Source organism: Garra rufa, chromosome 11 (genome assembly GCF_049309525.1).
Source record: "Garra rufa chromosome 11, GarRuf1.0, whole genome shotgun sequence".
Classification (NCBI taxonomy): domain Eukaryota; kingdom Metazoa; phylum Chordata; class Actinopteri; order Cypriniformes; family Cyprinidae; genus Garra; species Garra rufa.
In genome coordinates this window covers 4,571,225-4,587,076 of record NC_133371.1, presented here as the reverse complement: position 1 = coordinate 4,587,076, position 15,852 = coordinate 4,571,225, and the positions used below count along the sequence as shown (strand labels likewise).

The 15,852-nt window shown below is 36.2% G+C and overlaps 1 protein-coding gene across 1 annotated transcript in view; it reads left to right on the top strand.

Annotated features, from left to right (window-relative positions):
• The window catches only part of LOC141346183 (contactin-5-like), a 29,584-nt gene extending 27,219 nt beyond the window's left edge, over positions 1–2,365 (top strand). The window contains exon 4 of the mRNA XM_073851093.1: positions 2,142–2,365. Coding sequence (XP_073707194.1) covers positions 2,142–2,365 — 224 coding nt within the window. The remainder of the gene's footprint in view (positions 1–2,141) is intronic.
• Positions 2,366–15,852: the final 13,487 nt, after the last annotated feature.

The window sequence follows — 15,852 nt, the reverse complement described above, 5'->3', positions numbered from 1 at the left end:
TCACTCTGGCTGCATACAATAATGCACACATTCCTACTAAGTAGTGTAGGCCTATGTACAGTAGGTGAAAGACCAGTGTGTCTCAATTTACAGTATTCATAAAACAGTAGATAAAAAGTACCCAGATGACCTACTACCGATGAGTGCCCATGATAATGAACACTTTACTATCCCATGAGGCCAAAGAAGAGAGGAGAGAATGGAAATGAAGCAACAAAAGTGACTTTGGTAGGTTGCATGACAATGACAATGTGACAAATGTAGTATGTCCAGATTTCATTCATACAACATACATTCATAGTATATAAAACAGCCTTTTTTTAATGATCACTAAGTAAACACTTATTCATAAGAGTACCTACTTAGGGAGTATGTGAGTTTAGATGCAGCCTTGACACAACGTTGGTAAGCATGCACAGCTAGCCCCTATTAAAACTCTCTACCTAAAGTGCTGTGCCTGTGTATTCTAAAAGTAATTTTCCAAGCAACATTTAAATCCCCAGCTAAGCACATAGAATTGAGATCAATAGGAAGGTTAATATATAATGTTCACCAAGCATTATAGACCCAGGTTTGTGTGTTGGTTTGTGCTTTGCAAATGTTGCTTTTTTTATTATTAATGCGTTTTATTTTTTCCTATGCACAGCCTCTTATGTGTTGTCACTTAATATTGCTGTATGGTTAGCGCTTTGTTTTGTAAAATACAGTGTTTTCAAAAAAGCTTTATTCCTGTTAATGTTGTACTATGGGTTAATGGTGTTGGGTTGTCAGCTTTTGTTTTCTCCGCTAATGCTGTCATGTTTTGCACCCCAGGGCCACCGTAATATGCAAATGTGTAATTCATTTGAACATATTTTGCCCCGCCATCAAAGTGCGACACTAGAACAAACCTTGCATTTTATTATACTGTACCAGCTGATTGATGATCCTCAAAAAAACATAGGAAAAGTTGTCTTCCAGAGGCTCTGTGGAGATGTGAGTGGCTTGCACTTGTCTTTAGGGTAATGGACAATTTCTTTTCTACACCGTGTTCGCTTCTGCTACTCTGCAGTCTATTAATCCGTCTGCTGTGAATGCAATAAATGTGGGGTTGCGCAACAGAAATAAAACATGTCAGAGGAAGAGCAGCGTCCCAATGCAGCAACCAATGTCAGTAATTAAAGCAATAGTTCACACAAAATTAAAATTTTGTCATTGATTTATTCATAATGTCATTATTATTATTACTACTTTTTAATGCACTTATATATTGTAAGTGCATTCAGAATTTTCAGTTTCAGCTCAGAATTTCTTTTCTTTCTTCTTTTCTTCTCAGACTTTCAAGTGTTACTTCTGTCATTTTTATACACCAATATAAAATGTACACTTCCACCACCTATTGGACTGGAGTGCTTTTTATATTATAAAATTGCCAACATATCGGGTGATGCTTTGAGAAGAAAAAAAAGGCTTTGAAAACAATCATTTAGGGACGTTCACACTGAAAAACACAAAAATAGTTTAGTGGAATGGAAATGCATTCTACGTAAAAAAAATAAAATAAATAAATAATAAAAAAAAAAAATAAGATCGTTTGACTGTTACGTTTGCATTGTTTGCTGTGTCTCACGCATGACATAATGTTCTAAAAATGTGGCTCAAATTTAAAGTTCAACTTTAAAAAAAAAGTACTTCTAGCATGTACCGTATACACACCATCATAAAAGGTACACTCCCACCACCTACTGGACTGGAGTGTACTTTATACAATATTTGCCAACATTTCATTTTTTTTTTTTTTTTTTTTTCACCATGGTACTTTTGGGTGAACTAATATGTATTATAATTACTGCATGCCAATAAATCCCAATTCATTTAATTTTTAACATTTAAATAGATTTTTGGCAAACACAATTAAAAAGTCATAAATCTAGAATGATCCAATAAATCAAATAGTATGTAGGTTATTATTTTTATTTACTACAAAAATAGTATGTAGGTTTGGAACGACATGAGGGACAGAATTAATTTTGGAATTAACTATCCCTTTAAACTATACAATTAATGGTTAAAATGGCTTCTGTTGCATCGCACCAGTCATGCCGTGTGTCACTGTCACTTCATGACATAATTTCCATTTATTTTCTCTTACACACTCACAGCTACCTTTACACAGTCAGCTCACAGTGGTCAGTCCTACGTAAAAGCTAGCTCTCCATTGTCAGCCACATTCATGACCATCACTAATGGGCCGCTCGACCTCACAGTGACGGCTGAAGGTAATACAGCTTGTCCATCATCATCCTCCCCCTTACTGTGTTCCTGTCCTGCTGGCTCCATCAGAGCAGGGTTTAATAGCAGGCCGCATGGGGCTCTGCCAGGGTAAACAAAGCCTTTTCCTCTCAGCCAGACTCCTTCAACAAGTCGCCCACATCCCACGCTCGCCTCTCATTCGTCTCAGCAAACTTGCTGTCTCTCTCTCTCTCTCTCTGCTCGGTCACTTTTCACCCCTTCAGCTTGCTTGATTGTGCTGATGACCTCAATCAAAAGACAATTACCTAGGCGAGGGCAGGAGACAATTATCTCCCATCAATGCGAGATTGACCACACCTGAATGGAGACGGCCACCTTTTATTCCTGCGTGAAAGCAAAAAAAGAACAAGCAAACACTGAGAGAGGGAAAGACCGAGTGATGAGGGGGAGGCGAGCGTGAAATTTGTACCTGCAATGCTATCTGTCCTTAAACTAAGGTGGAATATTAAAAGCGGCGACAGAGATTGCTTTTTCAGTATGTGGGTGCAAATAAGAAAGACTAGGCAAGGTGCTAGCTTTAGAAGCCAAACTGAGGCTTTATCATGCAATGTTTCACCTCTAGGTCTACATCTACACCAGGCAAATGTCACATTTGGGGTTTCGCCTGATGAACTTGATTGATTGTATCTAAATTAATTGTCATATCAGGTTCACAGAGGATGCCCCACAGGTGCTTAATAGGGTGCAGGTCTGGAGACATACTTGGTCACCCCATCACCTTCACTTTCAGCTTCCTCAGCAAGGTATTTTTCATCTTGGTGTTGTGTTTGGGATCGTTATCATGTTGAAAAACTGCCGTTCAGCAGTACAGTACATAATTGAATCCCTCAATGAACTGCAGTTCCCCAGTACCAGCAGCACTTATGCAGCCCCAGACCATGATGCTACCACCACCATGCTTGACTGTAGATAAGACACAATTTTCTTGGTACTCCTCACCAGGGCATCGCCACAAATGCTGGACACCATCTGAGCCAAACAAGTTTATCTTATAGTTTCATCAGACCACAGGACATGGTTCCAGTAATTCCTTCTCTTGGACAGGTTGTCTTCAGCAAACTGTTTGCAGGCTTTCTTGTGAGCCAGCTTCAAATGAGGCTTCCTTCTGGGATGACGCCTAGGGTTGGGAATCGGAAATCGATTCCAATTCTGGAACCGGATACTTAAGATAAAGAATCGGATACTTGCTATAAAATTAAAATTTCGATTCCTCGTTTCGATTCCTGGGTGCATTTTTTCATCTAGTGATCTGCCAGGACCTTCCGCGCATGCAATCTGCAAGGACATTATGTGGTAATATAAACATCAGTCTACAAGATGGAATGCGGTAAGCATTTAAAAGTGTGGCTACGCTTTGTAAAAACCGAAGACAAAGCTACCGCTGCACGCGAACTTCATCTTAGAGATCTGCAAGAGACAGGTGTTTTAGTCCTGAGCCCGCCCGCTCCAGAAGGAATATATGTTATTTCGTCCCGCAAATGCCCACATAAAAGTAACTTATACCCCCGCGGGAAGACAGGTATCTACTTCATCTCTTGGCTGCATGAAACGAACCCTCCCGTTAATGTAAAGGCAAAGATGATCGGAGTAATAGTAACAAACTCGCACGTGCCTAATGTATTCATTCTTGTATATCGGAGACGTACATTAGGCACGCATAAGTCTGCTGTTGATTCACAAACTATTCATGCTTTCGGGACTCTGATCCATAGTATTTTTGCGTGAAATTTCAAAATAGTTGCATAGTTTTCAAAATGAATGTCCTGTGAGTGTTTTATAATGAATGCTTACCCATAGAGGTGGATCTTGTAAGGGTCAGTGGTGTTTATGCACATATGAGCACCAGCATAAACAGATTTACAATGTATTTACTGTATTTTTCATTTATATGTTTATTTTATAATAAATACAAACAGTAGATATTCAGTCACTTAAGAAAGAGTACTCTGAAGTTGGGAAGAATGTCTGAAATAAATAATTTAAGTGCTTTACATCTGTGTATGTATATAAAATATAAAGTTAGAGCAGAGGGTTTTCTTTTAAATTCAAAAGTATAGCTTTAATTTAAAGTTTGTTTGAATTTTTTTATAACATGCAGGAGAAAAATAAAAAGGCAAAACAAATGTTTTGGTTAACAAAAAAGGTTAAAAAATAAACACCTTTAGAGGAAATGTCAGGCATAGGGGGGCCTTGCAAAAATGTACCCGAAAAGAAGGGGGGGCCCTGATATAAAAAAGGTTGAGAACCCCTGTAATAAAATAATGTTGCAAGCAAGCACTGAAAATAAACATGTGTAATATATTAATGTTTGACTTTTATTGTTGTTATTGTTGTTGTTGTTTTACTAAACTGGAATCGAAACTGGGAATCGAAAAGAATTGGAATCGATAAGTGGAATCGGAATCGGAATCGGAATCGAAATCGATAAAATTCAAATGATACCCAACCCTAATGACGCCTATGCAAACCGATCTGTGTGTGGCGTATGGTCTGAGCACTGACAAGCTGACCTTCTACTTCTGCAACCTTTAAAGCAATACTGGCAGCACTCATGTATCTGTTTTTTGCACCTGACACACAGAACAAGTGCTCAACTTCATTGATCGACCCTTGCCAGGCCTGTTCCGGATGGAACCCATCTTGGAAAACCTCTGTACACTGACCACTGTAGTGTAACTCGGTTTCAGGGTGTTACTGAACCTCTAATAGCCTTGGCCATCTTTGTGGAGAGCAACAATCCCAATTCTCAAATCCTCAGAGAGTTCTTTGCCATGAGATGCCATGATGAACATCCAGTGGTCAGTATGAGAGAATTGTACTTAAAGCACCTAATTTTAAATGTTCTAATACAAGATACACAACTTTGTATGGTCCTGTCAAGCACACAAAAACATAAACATGATGAACAGGACATGTGGCTTTTCATGGTTAAACAACATACCACTGTTATCACTTAGGGTGTACTCACTTTTGTTGCCAGCTATTTTGACAATAATGGCTGTATGCTGCATTATTTTAAGAGGACAGTAAATCTATACTGCTATATAAGCTTCACATTGACTACTCTAAAATATATCCAAGTTTAATTTCTTACACTTATAAAATTCAGAACCACATAACCGCACACTACTTGTATGATTTTCTGTTTTCAACTGATGATAAATTAACCCAAAACTCATATGATTAATTGAGTCAATATAACTGTGACTAACAAACTAAATATTTTAATACCAGCACAGAGTACAGTATTTAGCTTATTTGGGGAATTAAACCCAAAAATGTCTTATAGAAGAATACATTTTAACGTCCAAAAAGTTCACCCTTCAGCTCTAAGGCTGACATGAGAAAGAAGCCAGACAAGTGGGAAAAAGAGACTTAAGGGTGGAAAAGAAGAAGGCAGATGGGAGCTTTAAGGGTACACACAGCACAAAGATGTGACAAGACATCTATAAATAGTCAAGAAGATGGAAGATGTTGCTCTGTGTGTCCCTGAATGATGCCTGTCATGTGACGTGTTTCTCAGATCGTTTCTCCTTTCTTATTTCTCGTCTTTTTGCACAGTATATTTTAACCTTACAAAGCACACAAAAATATCAAGTCAAAAATAATTATAATGCATCTTTAACGTGAACAACAAACCACGTCTTTTTAAAAGTGTCTGGTAAAGTTTGGCCCACGGACATTGTCAATAAACACAGCCGATCATTATGTTGCTAAGAAAAGACATACGGCGTGCCACTTATGAAGTTTAGTTTATTAAATGTAATCTAAACTTTAATAAGTGTTTCAGTCAAGCTAATGTTAAAAAAATCCACAAACACTGTATTTCATGCCTTCAGTTTTCTTCTCTAAACATCAGTAATTGTCTTCAAATGACAAAAACTTTCAAGATGCTTTTTTTTTTCCTCAGTTGACTGAACCTTTTATTCACCGCAGCTCACAATGAGATGAGATAAAAGTACCTTACAAAATCCAGCACATCACTCGCTCTGCCCACAACAGTCACCCTAAATGAACATGTGCAAAGACTTAGACCTATTATTATGTATAATAACACTCATTCATTGGTAAAAATAATAAGTCTCAACAGACGTAACTGTAAATTTACACAAACCTCAGTAACCACCTTTAAATCCCATCTTTTACTGGATGAAATCTATGGATAAAGAAGATTAAAGCATTTTGGCTTTAGGAATCAATACGGGCTCCATTGCCAGGAGTGATAGAATGGCTTAGTAATTTCCTGCATTACTGGTAATGGAAAAACCGGGTAGGTGTGTGAAGGATAGATATCAGTCGCTCTGGGTGTGTGGTAGTTATGATCACTGCAGGAAGGAGTGATGGCGGTGGAGGACAGAGCACTGCCTTCATTTGGATTTCTTTATTTGAAGAACATTTCTGGAGTGTCTCTTATGGTGCTGGAGCGATGAGGAGACCTTTATTATTCAATATATTCCTTCCTTCCTTCCTTCATTTGTATCACAGCTTAATGAGTATGACTAAATCAATGCACAGTAAAAACAACTGTTGCACGCTAATAAATAATACTAATCTTTATTTGGTCAAAAATAAAGTTTAACTGCTGTGGATTCACAATACTAGAAAGAATTGACTACTTGTACATGGGGAGGATTCACTTCTGCAAATAAATGGGGTTGTGACTCCCAAAACTCTGCAGTGCATGTGTACATGGCCGTACAGACTTGTTTTTGCAGTACCCACTACATCTCTGTCCCCGTAGACCTCCCTCATAACCCAAATACAGTAGAAACTCGATTGTTATGACTAATGCCGCCCACTGTAAGCACACAATGACATAACACAGGAGATAAAAAGCAATCCTTGGGGCCACACATGTATCATTTGGCCCAAAGTGGCTTGATATCTAATCTTTAAACACACAGCTTCCTGTTATGGAACACCTAGTAAAATTCCCATATGAGGAGCTCGGTTGCAAACATCCAGTATTACAATCCCAAGTGAAAAAAGTAAACTCTTTTTCATGACACATTTTTATGAAGTCAGAAGGATGCTCTTGGAGTCGTGTAACTCCCTGAGGTAGAGAAGCTACTGTGCTCAACGACAAACACCATTAAACCAAGTTTCACTACAGCACTTCTGTGTTTTGTAAAAACAAAAATATTGCAATCAACTACTAAATGCAGTACTTTTTTAGCATATCATTATATTTAGCATATAGCTAACAAGACAGAAAGAAAGAAAGAAAGAAAGAAAGAAAGAAAGAAAGAAAGAAATAAAGAAAGAAAGAAAGAAAGAAAGAAAGAAAGAAAGAAAGAAAGAAAGAAAAAGAAAGAAAGAAATAGTTTTAATTTCTTTAAAAATGAAAAAAGAAAGCAACATAAATTAAATCCAGCATGACAGGTAATATCATTATACATGCTTACAATAATAAAAAAAAATGGTTCCAAAAGGGATTTAATGCTACAGAGGAAACGTACTGGATTTCACAAAGAACATTTCTCAAAAGAGCCTACAGTATGTGTCATGAACATTTACTAAAGAAAAATCTAAAGTCTTTAAAGAGGTCATCGGATGCCCATTTTCCACAAGTTGATATGATTCTTTAGGGTCTTAATGAGAAGTCTATAACATGCTTTGGTTAAAATTTCTCAATAGTAGTGTAAAAAAACACTCTTTTTACCTTGTCAAAATCAGCCCTTTTTAGAGTGAGCTATTCTGTTGCATGTTCCTTTAAATGCTAATGAGCTCTGCTCGGCCTGCCCCTCTCTGCCATGGGATGATGAGCTGTAATGTTTACTTTAGCCGCATTTAGCCGCGTTTAGCTGTAAAACTTGCTAACTAGCACATTATTAAGAAAGGCATTTTGCAAAGATGCATAAAAAAACCCTTGTACTCACTTCTGCTGTGGGTGAAGCTGCATCACGAATGATTTGCACGAACATACTGTATGTAAATCGAGATCGGCGCTTTCCTTTCAAAAACGAAAGTAACGTTAATCCTCTGCATCTTCAGTGGCTCAGATGTCTAGAGTAATTGATGACTGCTATGTTCATTGTTACATCCAACAACAGAACACCTCAATCACTCACTCAAAGACATTCTTGTACCTGAGTCAACACAACGGCGATCGATGAGGACGGGTCTAAGGTAAATCAACTATCGTAGGAGGGGCTTCTGTCACCACACTGACAAGAAGAATGACCTGATTTTAAAAAGGGGATATTACTTTTAAATATTAAAAAAAATACCATTGTGGATTTTTATTATTGTAGGGTGGTTGTGTACACGCACATTAATGTAAAGGGGAGTTTTGCTTCCGATGACCTCTTTAAAGGCTCTTTTGTCCAATTCAAGGTTCTATGGATGTGGAAGATTCCTCATGGAACCATTAATGCTAATAAAGAACCTTTATTTTATAAGAGTGTACAGTTGTTTTGCAATATGTCACAAAGTATTTCAAACATTACAGTAATAAAAAAACTGCAATGCATATAGATAGAACTAAGTAATAAAATCTTAATAGTGGTGTAAAATGCATTTGTACGATAAATCACATTCGAATAATAATAAAAAAAAAAGCCCTCAGAGTGAGCTTCAAAAGAAAAATGTGCACAACCAATCCAAAACAGAGAGCATGCTATTCTAAATTTTAAAGATTGTGAGTTTCATGTGGGCTGAGTCGGGCGTTCTGACAGATCGTTTGTGTTTTTTTTTTTGTTTTTTGTTTTCCTCTCTCTCTCTCTAGAGAAAAATGTCTTATTTTTAAAAAGTTTCAAAAGTTTTTTTTTTTTTTTTTTTTTTTCCCCATGTACTTATTTTGTATACTGTAACGTGTTTAATATATGCATAATGTATAGCCTACATTCAAACATTTATGTTTATATAGCCTTCAGATGACACTATGTTTAGGAAGTACCATTGAGGAAAACACTAGGCAAGATGTGGAACAATAAGGAAGCTTTCTTTCTTTTCGGTAACATGCAGGAAAAAGATTAGCTTTTTTACCCAATTAAATGAAAAGCTAAATCAAAGTAATCAATTTTCAAAACCACAATTAGCTTCAACACTAATTAATATTAATAATTGTAATAAACAATTCCTTTGCCAAGTAATTTTCTTAAGTGGCCTAACCAAGAGTTGTCTGTGGTTGCCAGGCAACATTGCAATTTGGCTCAATAATATATTCGACTTCAAAAGTGCCTTATGGAACACAGTTCAGAGTCAGATCTGTTTTGCAAAATCATTCAAGTAGAAACTCCAATCTCGCAAATACATAATAATCAAAGTCATTTATACAGCAAATTCAGTGAGTAATCAGGACAGCACTTGCCTTAAATGTTTTGTTAAGCGCAATGGCAGTTCAGTACGCCGGCAGTAAATGAGAGAAATGTCTTTGCTGTCAACCAGCAGCCAAAAATAGACACAATTAAGTAGCAGCAGAGGAAGGATGACTAGAGAATGTCCTTCCCCTTTGATGACAACCTAATGACTTCTACTTATCATCAGAGGAAGGAATGGGAGATTGCGATGTCACACTTGCTAGAACCAGCGACACGCGGCCTAGGTGTCGCACCGGCGGATTCATTAGTGTTAAACATCATCATGGGGCATGACGTTTGTCTGCGGGCTTTTGCCCATTCATCACGGTTCTTAATGTCATCATCATCATCATCATCATCATTACAGCAATTATATTCCATAATCATAACAATTACCATCTAAAGCCAAGCTATCAATAATGAAGGTGCATTGGAAATTCAATGCTGTAAAAAGACTGCACCTTAGAAATAAGGCTGACTTTGTGACCCACACATATTGATGTTTTTATTTTCGAACCTTCCAAAGCCATTTAGAGGAGCTGAACATAGGTGGGCCCTGAAAATAGAAGTGTGTGAGGTGAATTCAAAGAGAACCAGCTGGGATTGAACCGCTCTGGTCTCTCGAGAGAACCTGCGCGAGTGTGTGGTGGAGGAAATGGCTAAATTCAGACTGAATGAAAGGGAAACATGCTTTGGTCTTGTATTGAATGTGAAAGCTCGCTTACACCCAGTGGAGAACTTTGGGAAACGGGTGTATGCAAACATTCACCTGAAAATAGCAGAACAACAGCCAGCCTTTATCTCCTGGGTGCATATTGCTTTTTAACAGCAATTCACTGATTTGAAGAAAATCGCATGTGGTTACGGTCCAACCTGTTGAAAATAGAAATCTCCGTCGTGCAATGATTGAAATTTGGTTTTATGTGCTTAAAGATTAGTCCACTTCCAGAACAAAAATATACAGATAATGTACTCACTCCCTTGTCATTCAAGATGTCTTTCTTTCTTCAGTCGTAAAGAAATTATGTTTTTTGAGGAAAACATTTCAGGGTTTCTCGCCAAGTTTATACGTCCAAAATGCAGTTTAAACGCAGCTTGGTTCTAAATGATCCCAGTGAAGGAAGAAGGGTCTTATAGCAAAACGATCGGTTATTTCCAAAACAAATTGACAATTTATGTACTTTTTAACCTCAAATGCTTGTCTTGTCTCGTCTCTGCGATGCGTAGTCTGTGTGATCCGGGTCAATACAGTTAATGTATGTCGAAAAAATCCCATCTCGTTTTCTTCCCCAACTTCAAAATCGTTCTACATCGCTGCACAAGTATCAACCCAGTGTTTACAAAGTGAACATACAAAGAAGATCAAATGCCCTTTACCAAAAAAGGTAAAACAGTGATGTAGGACGATTTTGAAGTTGAAGACGAAAACAAAATGCGAGCTTTTTGACATACCCTAACTGTATTGACCCGGATTGCACAGACTACACATGCGCATCGACAAGACAAGACGAGCATTTGAGGTTAAAAAGTATATAAATTGTCAATTTGTTTTGAAAATAACCAATCATTTCGATAGATAAGACCCTTCTTTCTTGGCTGGGATCATTTAGAGCCCTTTGAAGCTGCATTTAAACTGGATTTTGGTCATTCAAACTTGGGGGCACCATGCATATCCATTATATGGAGAGAAATCCTGAAATTTTATGAGTACATTTTCTGTAAATTTTTGTTCTGGAAGTGAACTAATCCTTTAATGTGCTGTGTATGGATGTCCAAAGTACCTGTATTTTAGTGTCAAGTCAATATTAATTTCTCCAGTACCGGTAGCACCGAGTATCAATTAGAGCTGCCAGACTGACATGACTACAGTTAATTAAAGGTTGAACGATATATCTGAATAAAATCCATATAGTGGTATGTCAAATAGTGCAGACTGTTATTTAATTAATATAATTAGAGGCTAGCATTGCATTTACATGTGTAGTTCATGATACAGCGTTGAGCATCTGAGAAAGGCTTGGTTCATTTACTGTATAATAAAGCCTGTTTTTTTTTTTTTTTGTTTTTTGTTTTTTCCTGCTCGTGATAAATCGTAACTTAAGTGAATACAAAACGTGACATGTTAAAATATCTAATTTATACATTAGATCTTATGGTGTAAATGCAGAAATCATAATAATTAAAATAATTACTTGACATGTTTATGTAATTGAGAAATTCGTCAAATTATAATTTAATATGATTGTTTTAATATAATTAAATAATTTAATGTCTTGTAATGTCATGCAATTATATCATATATTAATTGTAGAATTTAATATGTGTTAATATATATATTGATATTTAACTTAACAATCAAAACTGTGCTGTTTTAGCTGTGGCATGGTGCTGCAGTGGAGCTTGTGCATGTGCTCCAGTGCATTGAGCCGTGACATTCATGCGGGTGATGTGAGTTTAAATCAATTTTGTAATATTTTCAGATTATATTCTTCCCTCTTCTCTCCACTATCAATACATAGTGGCCAAAAAGGCCATAAATAAATAAACTGCTGCCTTTAGCATTAGTCCACATACATGCCGTCACTTATCACATATGTTTAATTTCATTAAGGACTCAAATGTTTTAATCCAATAGTGTAAATAGGTAATTGACACACTTCACATAAATTGCAAATATGCTCGGATTTAACTAACAAATTAACTAACAAATTATTTAGACACCTCTACGTGTAAATGTCATTGTATTAGATCAAAGTATCAAAGCAGTCTGTTTTTGCAATAAATGAAACTTGGTTTGATAATGTAATTATATGTCTATTTAAGTGCCCTAATGCATTTTTAGAACAACTGTTTTTCTTGGTTAACAATGGAGCAGGAATGTGACAAGAGTATCATGTGTTTAGTGGATAAATGCTTCTATTCCGTCCCATTACACTCTGCCTGGAGAGTTAGTCAACTTAAACACTGCTGTCAGAGCATTTCTATTATTCTTTATTTCTGTACAAATGTAGAAATAATTGCAGACCGATTCCCTCTGGGTGAACATGTTTTTAATTATGTTCAAATCTGATGCAATCTTGTAATAATCATCACGCATCATCTGTCTGCAGTAGACGAGTGTGATCGGTAAGCTTTTTGTCAGTAACGCAGAACTTGCTGAGTGTAAGCACACGATTAGATTCTCTTGGGATGCTTCGACACTCACAGGTGAAAGTGGCATGGATTAGGAGATAAGACAAACTGCCGAACAACACATTAGCAATGCCAATGGATATATATTTGCAGAGGCTATTTACACTATTACTGCCCATCAATGAGTGATGGGACTAGTCAACACTACAAAAGATGACTGCCAATCATCAGCTCCAGTGGTGTACGCAATTGACCCGGGTTCGATTCTGGCCAGCTTTTTTTTTTTCTTTCTTTTTCACACTCATATCATATCGGAAAGGCTTAGGCTAGGGTTAGGGTAGGTGTAGGGAGGGCTTATTGATCCAATAAGGAAGCATCCATGTAATAAATTGAATTAAAACTATAATTTATATTCAGTATGTAATTACTGTTTTAATGTACTACAATATTGAGGTGCAGGTCATTGCATGAAAATCCTGCTATATTAACACAGTGTAAATAGAGTCTGTAGCTATTCGCACTTAGTGTAAATAGCATCAATCATTTAGAAAATATGCTATTTTCACTTACAGTTTTTTACAATCGTTTTTGCACTAATAACAGAACCGTAATGTCTTTTTTCAAAACTCTAGACACATAATTCACAACCAATGATCAAAATGCACATTTTTCAAACCACTTAACACATTCTTCAAATGCTTTGATACAATACACATAAGCCAAAGATAATTTGTTCATTGAACGTAAATCACCTGTTCAAAATGACACAACTTAACATCAAAGTATTACTATTTCAAAATGCAACTCACACATTACATCTGAGATGAGTGTGCATTCATTTCATTACAAAGATTGAACTATCAGTTGATACATCTGCTTAAAATGAAACGTAACTGTTGCATTACCCTTGAAGCATAGCTTTTATGGAAAATAGTGCATGTTTCAGGATAGATCATTTGACACCAGTTACCACAGAATATGACCCAGATGGACTACACTACACTCTCAGAAAAAAAGGTACAAAACTATACCTTTTAGGGTACAAGTAGCTGTCACAGGGGTGTTACCAAGGGTACAATTTCTTGGGTACATAATTGTACAATAAGGACCCACTGTGTACCTTTAAAGGTACCTTTATATGTTTTGTTGCCCAGGAACAAAATTGTACCTCTGCAGTACTTTTTTTTTTTTTTTTTTTACCATGTATCTATGGATGTCATATTTCATTCTTTATCAGATATGGTTTCTATGGCCCCATGTACCTCTTTTACAGAACAGATTTTCATATTCAACATTACTGAATGCAAGATGTCATTTTTATGTTATTGCTTTTGTGGTTTTAATGAGTTACGTAATGGCTACCCTGGTAAAAAAAAAAAAAAAAGAAAAAAAGAAAAAAAAAAAGAATGTATCAAGAACGTTGGTACACAAATTAGCCCTGCTGAAAAAAAAAAAAAAAAAAAAAAAAACCTTCCAAAACCAGCCTAGGCTGTTTGGCTGGTTTTAGCTGGTCATAGCTGGTCAGCAGGCTGGTTTTAGAGGGGTATTGGCCACTTTTCTGTCTGGTCAGGCTGGGAAACCACCAGCTAAAACCAGCCTGACCAGACTGGGAGACCAGCTAAAACCAGCTACTTCCAGCTTAAACCAGTTACAGTTTTTTTCAGTCGCTAACAAGCGTTTGTCCAAACAGTTGTCACATTTTCAAAACTCTAAACACAATTAGCACAGCATCGGTCTTTTGTGGCCATACCATTCACACATTTCATGTCGTTTTCACCCAATATGCAGTCAGTGAACACATTTCCACAATGCTTACATTTTCTTAACAGACAAGCTATACCTCCCAACAAAATTATGGACTGTTTTTGTAGTATTTCCGAATGTTAACACACAACATCCCACAATAGCAAAAACAATATTCCAAACCTTAGATACAGTATAAAAACCTCTGCTTCTGCAATGATATCAGTTCAAAAACAATATCAATATCAAAAATATATCTCAGCTGATAATAAACAAACAATTAAATAATTTACACACAGCTGATTTATGTTTATGTCTGGCTTAGACTCAGAGGCAGTGGTTATTTTTTTCTATTACATTTACACTTATACAGTAAAATGAGGACTTTGAGGAGTGATGTTTTGGAAACAGGGATGGGGTCAATTCAGGAATGAACTCAACAATTCCAATTCAAAGAAGGAAATTTAATTGGAATGGAATTGGAATTGGAATTCAACAACAATTACAGGGAAACAGAGTTGGAATTGAATAGGAATTACAAGAAGTGGAATTAAATTCAGAGAAATTCCAATGAATTCCATTTATTGCTGTTTCTGAGCATCTATGTGTGATTGCACTTAGAGACATACATTTGAACTTTATTTATGATGCTTTACAAATACCAAGTAATGTATGAAATAGAGAATAGAGTTGATCAAATGCAATTAAATAAAATGAATGACAGTGGTGATAAGTTTCTCTATGCACTATACATTCAATATATGATTACCACATAATATATGTCTCAACTCACAAAAAATTTGTCATGTTCATTCATGTATTTCATTCACTTTTTATTGCATCAAATTATAGTAATTTCCTGAAATTTGGCATGTGAAATGATCATACTTAACCAACTAAACATACAGTACTTAGTATTTCTTTTATATGTTTGTTGTTTATGTGATTTACAATATTTAATGTGTTATAAACTAGCAACTCAAATGGAATTTTTTGGAATTTTATTTCAATTCTGTTTCCTGACATTCCAATTCCAAATCCAATTCCATTCCAGGAAGTGAATTGGAATTTACCATTCATTCTCAATTCAATTAATTTCAAGATCGCAGAGATTAGATACAGTAATTATGTACCCCCCCCCCCCCCCTTTTTTTTTATATGGGCTTTTTGCTGTTTTTTTTTTTTTTTTTTTTGAAAACAAACTTATTTGCTTTTTACTGGAATGCTTGTGAATGTGAACATTACTGTACATGTGGAAAGACAGTTCCAAACCAAGAAATTTAGTGTCAAAATTGTGGATTGCATATTTTGCATGCAAATACCTGTAAAACTGAAACATAAAAAGTCTATGCAGTTTTTGTAATGTCAACAATAGTCAGTATTT